Source organism: Hypomesus nipponensis, chromosome 17, assembly GCF_054491055.1.
Source record: "Hypomesus nipponensis isolate SF chromosome 17, ASM5449105v1, whole genome shotgun sequence".
Lineage (NCBI taxonomy): Eukaryota > Metazoa > Chordata > Actinopteri > Osmeriformes > Osmeridae > Hypomesus > Hypomesus nipponensis.
Window position 1 is genome coordinate 19,080,897 of NC_140377.1, and position 9,483 is coordinate 19,090,379.

Consider the following 9,483-nt stretch of genomic DNA (forward strand, 5'->3'; position numbering starts at 1 on the left):
TATAAAACCCCTTTTAAAGGTTCTGCATCAGACCCCTGCTAGTTCCTCTCCCCCCACACCAGAGTGGTAAATGAAACACGACTCACAACAGGATTTTTGAAAATACAATTTACTGCGTTTGAGGTGCACGCATCGTAGTCCACAGTGACGAACAACATTCCAGACTTGATCTTCCAGTAGATTCATTGCGAATCCGTTGTCAGGATACTAGCTAGCGTCATTTGTACCCATTTGCATAGCACTTGTTTTTCAAAATGCAAAAAAACAAAAAAACAAAGTTCTGACAAAAGGAGTTGCCGGCGTCCCAGCGCCTGTCATTCCCATGTGACCTGCCGTCGCCGGGTTGGGAGACACTCCTGGACCAGTCTCGTCCCCACCTCCAGGACCCCTGGCTGGGCAGGACCGGCGTGGGTCTCCCCCTGGCAGCAGCTTCCTCCTGGGAGCAGGAGCCAGCCTGGGCAGGGAGGGAGGGAGGCGCCATCAGGACAGCTTGTCGATGTTGGCCAGGAAGCGCTGGGCCCACCACTCGTCCAGATCCAGAGGCACAAAGTCTGGGGAGAGGAGGGGATGTTACAGTCCTGATGCCTGTCCCAACCTGGAACAGTCGAGGTGGTGTGTCGAGGGGAATGTTAGTAGGAGGTGGTGGGGGGTGAGTGTTAGGAGGGGGTGAGTGTTAGGAGGGGGTGAGTGTTAGGAGGAGGTGAATGTAAGGAGGTGGTGGGTGTTGGGGGGGGGGGAGTATTAGGAGGGGATGGACCAGATCCGAATGTTCCTCTCACCCTTCATGTGGGGGCTGGGGGCGGTCTCTGTGTAGTGGACTGGGCCCTGGGCTTCCTGAGCCTGACCTGGACCTTCCTCCACCTGCTGCACTACCTCCTGCCAGGCTACACAAACACACAAACACACTGTTATACAACTGCACAGCCTGAAAATGAGCAGCTGTGTGGACAAATGACCTAGATATACTCAAACTGAAAACCTCCCCTTCATTTCAAAAGAGTTAAGACGAGACTAGACATAAAACAGCCATTGGATAATGTTAGGATAGTCGACAGCCTATGTGAGAACCAGACAGATCCTGAAAGCTTTGACCAATGGTAGGCCAGTTTGGTGCTGCCACACTTATTACCCAGTTAAAAGTCAGGGGGCAAACTCTACAAAGTTAGCTGCCTTTGTTAAACGCCAAGATTTCAAATATTGCTTTCTGTGGCAATAAGTCACGTGTGGTATTTGTTCTGTACAACGTGATTAACATTCTTATCTCAGGTGCCTGGCGCCTCTGTATTAACACAATTAAATACATTGATTTATTACTCAATTGCGGGGATGTGTGTGAGTGAAAAAATATAAAGATAAGGGTCAGAAAGAGAGAGACATCCTGATTGAGACCGAAATATAGAGAGATTGAGACAGAGACAGATATAGAGACAGAGGAGGGATACACAGAGACTAGGAGAGAGAGAGAGAGACCTTTAGGCCTTGACTGCTCCCAGTAAGGTGATTTAGTGAATGTTCCACTCTGACCAGCATTCACCAATACCCAAGCGACACACTAGCTCAACAGGAATGAATGAACAAGCTTAACAAAGACTTGTATAGCCTAGTGAGTCAAAGAGGTGATTGGATGTTCAGAATACACTGCTACTCTACAGTTAACTAGGTCACTGTTCAGAACTCTACCAGACAACAAAACCTACCCTTTGGGTCACATCTTTGTTATCATTACCCCTCTCCCAGGCCTCTAGACTACAAACGACAATAACCCACAATTCAATGGCTTTGGTAGACCGCAACACAGTTGTTTAACTTGTGCTTTTATATTATCCTGCAAAAGGGTGTATGAAGCAGCTATCTTCCTGCTCTGTGCCTATCAGTCCCGGTTCAGCTGTGGCGCTTTGGAGGGTGTGCAGCGTGATATTATTAATTGTACTCCTATATAGCGGGACAAGTTATCCCTTATTTCTCTGCGTGGTTGAAATGCGTAATACATACAAGGTGTTTCGTGAGAGCGTGATGAATGACTGAAATGCGTGAGTCCCACAGCGAATGCGTGGAGACTTGAGCCCTGAATATATAGTAGGCTTGTATGATGCCAGTAGACCCCAGAACACGAATATTTGTCTTACCTGCATTCACAAACGTTACGTTCTCCTCATGTGCAGCCGTGAAGCCGTCGGACTGTGTGTGTACCTGCACAGCTGGCGGCGGGTGATGCTTCTTTCCGTTCAGACGGTTAAATACAAGTTTAGGGGAAGGGATGCTGGGTAAAGACAAACACAAAACCAAACCAAGTTATTTTGCAGACAAGATTGGCATTTTAGCCAAATATATGCGACTTCATTAATCAGCAGCAGACTACTTAACTAATATTGCAAAATATTTACGCAATAGGTTTTAGCCTACGCTTTGACTTCTGAGCAAGCAGTGACTGAGCAAACTGAACCCCCGTTATTGACAACTAGAGAAAAACTGTTTGTATGATAAATATAGGCTGAATCATTTCCCACGTTTATTCCGAGATGGACTATTGCCCCGCTACCGGGCATCTGGCTCGTATGAGAGAGACAAGTCTATTGACAGTCTATGGACACATCATCAAAGACACTGTCTAAAAACTGTTAGGCCTACCAGTTTATCCAAAAAGTAATGTTATATTTAGGTCGAAAATACTCGTCCCACAAGGTAAGATCGCAACAACTGCGGTTCACTAGGTCAGAGTACTATCCTATACAGCCTATTATAGCACGAGGTTGGAATACTGCAACACCGGCATGACCAAGCTTGCTTTGAGACTCGCTTGTAACCTTCCCCCCTTAGATCAAGGTCATCTTACATTTAGGCTCAATGACACAGGTACCAGCGGTGGCATAGGCCTTTGCGGCTTGGATGGCACGGTATTTGGATTTCATTATCAATGCTTGCCAAACTTTTTAGCAAAGTAGCCCTGCCAGCAAATGGAGCGTCACTGGAACGTAAGACCATGTGAATGTTAAAGTGCTTACTACAATGTAGCTAGCATGTCATATCGTCATATTATAAAAGGACATAGAATACTTACTCGGCAACAATCCAAGGCGTTTGTTTGTGCTTGAATTCGTTGATTTTGTTGTCAATCGGCTGCGTAGGACCTTGTAACAGACAATGATTTGAGACATATTGCTCATAACAAATGTACTGCGTTAATAATAATAAATCGTAACAGCAGAGCAATAGGCTACTGATAAGTATTTTGTATGCACGTGGGGGTGTGCACAAGAGGTCACTTTGACGTGCGTGCGGCTTGTGGGTTGGAGGCTCACCTGTTCGTCGCTGTGTAACGAGTTTGCTGGGGCCTTTGGTAATTGTGTACATCATGCGCCGGCAAATTCCAAATAAAACTCAGTCCCAGTATTGTGTCCAATGTGCTTAGGTTCGGTGGTGCTTTGTTTAGGCAATGGTGTTAAGGAACCAAAAACACTTCCAATAGTAAATGCAATAAAAAAATCTTCCAAATGTCAAAATCCACGGGGACATCAGTGCAGTCTTCTTCCCGTCATGTACAGATATGTTCAAAGTTGTTTTAGCATTTCAACTCAATCTAATTTGCAGTTATAGGGCAAAACTCCTTGATACCCTACCACGCAACATTACCATAAAGCATTCTCTCTGCATAAAAGTCAACCTAAATGAGTGCGCATCTTTAAAAAAAATCAAGGTTTATCTTTTTTTGCTACGTCGCTTGGCCCTGTACTCACTGACCTCTTCATTCAATCCGTTCGGTGAGTAGGCAAGTTTGGTCCTTGGCTGGCTCTTATGAGGCAGTACAATGTCATACGTGATGAAACAGGGTTGTCATTCACATAGCCACCCTACGCACACCGTGAACACGGAATAGTCCAGTTGACGTCGCGACACGCCTCCCTCCGCCCTTAAAGGGACAGAGACCGTTGTAAAGTCCCCTTGTGGATATGAAGTTTTTCGCCTTCTTTTATCCTCAGACTAGATGTCAAAGACTAACCTGTCCCATCGGCATGAACCTTGAAGTCTGATATAGACAGTAGGACTCGCCCACAGTGACCTTTTAACACAACCAATTTACTACCCCATCACAAATCAAAACCTGTATGCCCACTTATTCAAACACCACTGCACACAGATAAGGGCATGGAGGATGATGATTTTTTTATTCAATTTACATCCGACCTTTGCATTTTTTCTTACATCCCTGTAGGCTTGTGTTTCAACAATTAATAAAGATCAATGTTACATCTGAGTCCTAAATTTAGATCTTGTTTGAGGTATCAGAATATGTATGCTCGTAATAAATGTGTATTTGGAGGTTCTTAGGCCAAGAGAGGTGTCATGGTAGTACTGCTGGTAGGTAGTAAGTCAGAAAGGCAGAAAGTTTGAGTTTGGAGACTCCAAATTGAGATACCTTGCATCTCTGATCCGGTATGAGTCGGACCATATACAGAAGTGAGAAGTTTCTTTACTTTAATCCCGATGGGGCCTTTACGTCCCAATGTAAAGATACACGCAGTACAATCTATGTCTCAAGGGAAACACCTGGTCTTACTCTGATGACAAAGTGATGCCTGTTTTATGAGTGTGTGTGTGTGTGTGTGTGTGTACACCTGACTCAGTAATGAGGATCACAGTCTTCCATCAGGCTGTCTGTGATGTAGCTGATCTTCAGAGCTTCCTGGTAGAACTGCTTCTCCAGAGCAGTGTTGACTGTCCAGCCCACCACCTCCACCCCTCTCTGGGCCCAGTACTGCACGTAATCCCTGGAGGGGGAGAAGAGGGAAGACAAGGAAACCACAAGAGGAGTCATAAGCAGCGGTGTAGCCCCTAAACCAAGCTCTGGTCTTGGAAATGAAGAGAGATGACCACCGGGATATAAACCATCCATGTGCCATCTTCATTTTTAATTATAATGTGTTACCCTCATGTCCAATTCTATTTGATATGTTTGCCTTTTACTACAGTTAATTTGTCTTTCTACTTCCTATGTTTATTGTTAGTCGTTGTCGTCATCTGCCGCTTGTTCGGGAGTTGGGTCGCGGGGGCAGCAACCTGAGCAGGGAGGCCCAGTCTCCCCTCTCCCCGGCCACTTGCACCAGCTCTTCCTGGGGGACCCCGAGGCGTTCCCAGGCCAGCCGAGAGACATAGTCCCTCCAGCGTGTCCTGGGTCTTCCCCGGGGCCTCTTCCCAGTGGGACGTGCCCAGAACACCTCACCAGGGAGGCGTCCAGGAGGCATCCTAATGATACCCGAGCCACCTCAGCTGGCTCCTCTCAACGTTTATTGTTAGTACCATTGTAAATTCCTCCAATGTGTAAATCTACGTGGCAATAAACCTGATTCTGATCTTTTGAACCAGGAGAACAGGAAGTGTAACGGCTGCACCTACTGGGAGATGTAGTCCTTCTGCATGAGAATGGCGGAGACGCCACACAGGTTCCACAGCAGGTGGTGGTGGGCCCAGTCCAGAAGCACGTCCAGGACCTCGGTCCAGTACTGGCCCCAGATGGACAGGGTTCGAGGGGTGCCGTCCCCAAACCGGCTGAGGCTCCAGGGCCGGTGAGCCAGAGCCGTGATCACCCGGGGATCCGCCTGACGCATCTGGGTAATGGAGTTCAGAGGTCAGTCGGGTCAAGGGTCATGTGACAGATCACTAGGGGATGAACATTCATACGCGAACAGATCCACAAATTGTTAACCATTATTTCTAATAAAAAATATAGAATGACATGAATTATAAGGACATATTTGTGTCTTTGTTTGAAAGATTGTTTCAGGGTTTTGTTCTAATGAAACTTTACTTTGCAAAAGAAACACTTTCAAATGTCTAAACGTTCATGCAAAAGAATCCAGTGGCGAGATGAAGGAAATGACCTTGTAGATGACTTTGGGCTCGAAGGAGCAGACCATGCTGGAGTTGTAAAGGACGGGATGCTTTTTATACATCTCCCGGAGCGCCCAGGCAGCCTGGACAAGGGAGGTGACATTGAGGACAGGGACAGGACAAAAACAGCCTCAGGAAACTTACTCTAACCTACACTCGGGACAACAATGACACACTGGGTTGTCGCTATGGGCGACTTGAACCACGAAAATCCTTCAAACTCTCAATTTACAAAAGACACTCAAATCCAGCCTACACTGTTGGGAGACAGTGGCTGTGCAGCACAGCAGCTGGATATTTTAGTAAGCCACTGCCAAGGGGCTCTAGAATTCCTCCATGACCATTTGTGCAAGGCAGGACATCTTTAGAATCAACTGGGTGAGTTTCTTTGATGGGTTACTGCCTTAAACAGCTGGTGTCTTAGTATACCCTTCTCTCGCGTGTATCTTACTGACCCTTCAATGTAAATCACTGCGCATTGTTGTCATTCATCATACTAAAGGGATCGAGCATTGGCCTTGTGTTGCAAATACCTCATCAGGTTGACCTCTGACATCGAAGATGATGGTCAGCTGGTGTTTGACGCATTCCTCCACAGCCTCCTCCAGGGTTGGGACTCTCTCTCCCCTGAATCTCTCCCTGGAGACACGGGATCGACAACAGGCCACACCATGTTGCTGTTGCTATATCTGAAACGTCTCCGCTATATCTGGCTCGGTTCATCGACCGCGTATGTTCTCACACTCTCTGATTTGGTCTCTGGAGCCGAAGGGTGAGCAGCATGCTGACTTGAGACAAAGGCATGAAAGGGTTGGAAAATTGTCTCTCAAAATCTGTTTGAGGGTACCGCCCATACGTGAGTGTTTCTATTCATACTGAATTGAACATTTTGCTGGTCTTCGCACTTACTTGTAGTGGAAATTGAGAAACAACAGCATTCATCTACATTCCCAGTTGGTACATGTTCAAAACCAGAACCATGGCATACTATCAGAGCTCCCTTTGTAAAACTAATAAATACATATTGTGATGTAGCACTGGCTCTGACCACCAGAGGGTGCTGTCATAGGAGTAGCGAGGCTCTCTTCCACTGGCAGAGGGAGCCATCTCTTACCACTGATCCAAGGACTACTCATTGGTCTTATCAGCCACCTTGACAAGGTACAGCTGGTTAGCCCATCTGTTGAGTTGGTAGGCTGAGGGAGGGGTTGGTTCTTTTATGTCATTGGTCAGAGTTTGTGTTGCTAATCAATTATGGGAAGGTATTTTGTTATTGGTTTATTTTAGGGACTAATTAAGGGTTCCCCTTTGAAGAAAGGAAACGTTTGTTCTTGTGGGGGAAGTTGGAGAGAAGACAGGCAGGTGCTTGTTGAAGTGACTTGTTGAAGCCCCAATTGGGGAATTTTTCCGTTTTAATTTTTGTTCATTCATCATGACACAACCATTGTCTGCCTGAATCCTGCTCACTTTGGAAATAAAGTGCCTTGAACCTTCCCCTATATGCCTGGGTCCTTGGTCATCATTTGAGCAACCCACACCTAGAGCCCAGCTCATAGCTCACAATGTGTAGATGTGACTCTGCAGGAGTGTATGCCAATAGTTTCCCAGCTCCCTCTTGGGTTAGCTGTTAGCGCTTCATGTGGGATTGGGGCAAGATGAGACAAGGGCCTTTATTATGCTACCGTACATCACAACCTCTGATCTCCTGGGGAGCTACCATCCTGCGTTTCCCTCCAACACTAGTCTAGCATATCTGATTCTAATAATGAGCCGGTTGATCAGGTTAAATCAAGTGTGGTTGGGGCAAAACCCACATTTAGCAGACGCTCTTATCCAGAGCGACTTACAGTAAGTACAGGGACATTCCCCCCGAGGTAAGTAGGGTGAAGTGCCTTGCACAAGGACACAACTGGCAACCTTCAGATTACTAGCCCGACTCCCTCACCGCTCAGCCACCTGACTCCCACCAGAGTCCAGGAACAGGGTTGGACATCCCTGACATACACAGGCCTACTCCTGTAGACTACCATCTAGTGGTTCTATACCCACATGACCGACCTGAGCCTGTGTCCCGAGGCAGCGTCCAGCTTCCTGAGTTCGGCCAGCTGCAGCTTGCTCACCAGCCCGGTCCCGTTGGTGGTGCGGTCCACGGTGTCGTCGTGCATCAGGACCGGGTGGCCGTCGGCCGTGAAACTCAGGTCCAGTTCCACCCCAGTGGCTCCGTTCCTGCTGGCCTGACACAGGAAGTAGACACGGGTGAACCAGAGGCTTATTTATGTTCCATTTTAAAATGAGGGGGCCACTATGTATTTTTTATGTAACAATTTATGTTTGTTTTAATTGTATAAAATCTCAAATCTGAGGGACAGACGTGTAAATGCCCCCCCCCCCCCCCCCCCCCTCAGGCCTCTCGTGGCTACGCCCCTGGGGGCGAAAAGGAGGTGAAGACGGTAGACATGATGGAAGTCAAGCTTATAGAATAAGATCGCCTTTAAGTGTAATTAATGAATTAAACCGACATTAAAACCGACATTATAATCAAACTTCATGACTTTGCTTATTTGATTTCCAATTACTCATAAAACTTTGTTTTTGCATTACCATTGCAAAACAATCTTACTAACTACAATCTTATTAACTACAAAGGTTATCCATGACGAATGCTAAATGTCTTAAATGAATCTGTGTACAAGAGAGGTTCATGAAGATAAGTCACCTCTCGGATCGCTGCAAGTGTGTTCTCTGGAGCATCGTGACCACCTCCACGGCGCGCCACCACTGGGACCCCGGCGCTTGCGGGCGCGTTGGGCCTCAATACCCTGCTAGCCTGGTCAGTGGGCACTTGAGGGAACCGAAACATCACGATGAAGACATAAAGCGATGCGGTAACGACGGAAGACCCCATCGCGCTCCGAGCACCAAACATAATCAGTAGAAATACCGCTATAAAGTAGCCCAGTTCATCTCCGATTTGTAACATGGTATTAGATCATTAGATCATCAAGAATGTATGAAAGTAAGTTGATTGTCACAAATTCCGTTCATCATTAGTTGAGCACCGAATGATTTCTAATTTAAGCCGTCCAGTTCATCTTGTTAGGTAACCACCACCATCCTCAAATTAACCGTAACGTAGCAACACTGTTCAGCCGGCCCATCCGATAGACTGTACAGTAATCATTCCAAGGGAATGTTGCGGATTCCGGCGTCCAGGAAGCAGACAGCAGACTAAGCAATATCAGGTCGCATGTGCGCATGCAGAGCTAGATGCAGAGGTCGTTGCTATGGAGAGTAAAAACGACTGGGCTCTCCTCGCGCTTTTATAATGCCGCATCATATTCACACATTCGAATTGAGAGGGTGCACGTCAATATCCGACCCGTCCTCCCCTCTTCCTCTCCTCGTCTACTCTGTACATGGTCGGAGAGATTGAGGGAAAAGCTGTCCAGCGGTAAGATGATTCTGCACTGCATCATTGAGATGTGGCAGCCACACCCCCGCTATAGCAGCGTGGCTGGTTTCACGGTCACTGCTACTAATTGTTGAAAAGTTTCTCAGGAGGTCCACAGTAAGGTTGCCACCTTTTGATTGGTGAAA

The 9,483-nt window shown here is 46.9% G+C and overlaps 2 protein-coding genes across 2 annotated transcripts; both read right to left on the minus strand.

Moving 5' to 3' along the window:
* Positions 1-93: 93 nt before the first annotated feature.
* Positions 94-3,842, minus strand: LOC146253862 (MAPK regulated corepressor interacting protein 2-like). The gene is made up of 5 exons (XM_084676675.1): positions 3,300-3,842; positions 3,059-3,128; positions 2,127-2,260; positions 780-884; positions 94-551 (listed from the first exon to the last, which is right to left on the minus strand). The coding sequence occupies exons 1-5, from the start codon at positions 3,352-3,354 to the stop codon at positions 481-483; spliced, it is 435 nt and encodes a 144-aa protein (XP_084532801.1). The 5' UTR covers positions 3,355-3,842; the 3' UTR covers positions 94-480.
* Positions 3,843-4,101: 259 nt separating this feature from the next.
* On the minus strand, positions 4,102-9,122 carry LOC146253863 (glycerophosphodiester phosphodiesterase 1-like). Its single transcript, XM_084676655.1, has 6 exons — positions 8,603-9,122; positions 7,945-8,120; positions 6,420-6,525; positions 5,877-5,969; positions 5,392-5,603; positions 4,102-4,766 (listed from the first exon to the last, which is right to left on the minus strand). The coding sequence occupies exons 1-6, from the start codon at positions 8,864-8,866 to the stop codon at positions 4,619-4,621; spliced, it is 999 nt and encodes a 332-aa protein (XP_084532781.1). The 5' UTR covers positions 8,867-9,122; the 3' UTR covers positions 4,102-4,618.
* Between the last annotated feature and the right edge of the window lie 361 nt (positions 9,123-9,483).

Bases quoted from the DNA above. Each gene is read 5' to 3' on its own strand.
- LOC146253862 (XM_084676675.1), bottom strand. From the start codon at position 3,354: ATGATGTACACAATTACCAAAGGCCCCAGCAAACTCGTTACACAGCGA. The intron at 3,129-3,299 runs GTGAGCCTCCAA...GTCTGTTACAAG, and splicing joins CGTTACACAGCGACGAACAG to GTCCTACGCAGCCGATTGAC. The intron at 885-2,126 runs GTAAGACAAATA...GTGTTTGTGTAG, and splicing joins CGTAACGTTTGTGAATGCAG to CCTGGCAGGAGGTAGTGCAG.
- LOC146253863 (XM_084676655.1), bottom strand. From the start codon at position 8,866: ATGTTACAAATCGGAGATGAACTGGGCTACTTTATAGCGGTATTTCTA. The intron at 8,121-8,602 runs GTGACTTATCTT...TTCCTGTGTCAG, and splicing joins CACTTGCAGCGATCCGAGAG to GCCAGCAGGAACGGAGCCAC. The intron at 6,526-7,944 runs GTCGGTCATGTG...CCGTGTCTCCAG, and splicing joins GCCTCGGGACACAGGCTCAG to GGAGAGATTCAGGGGAGAGA.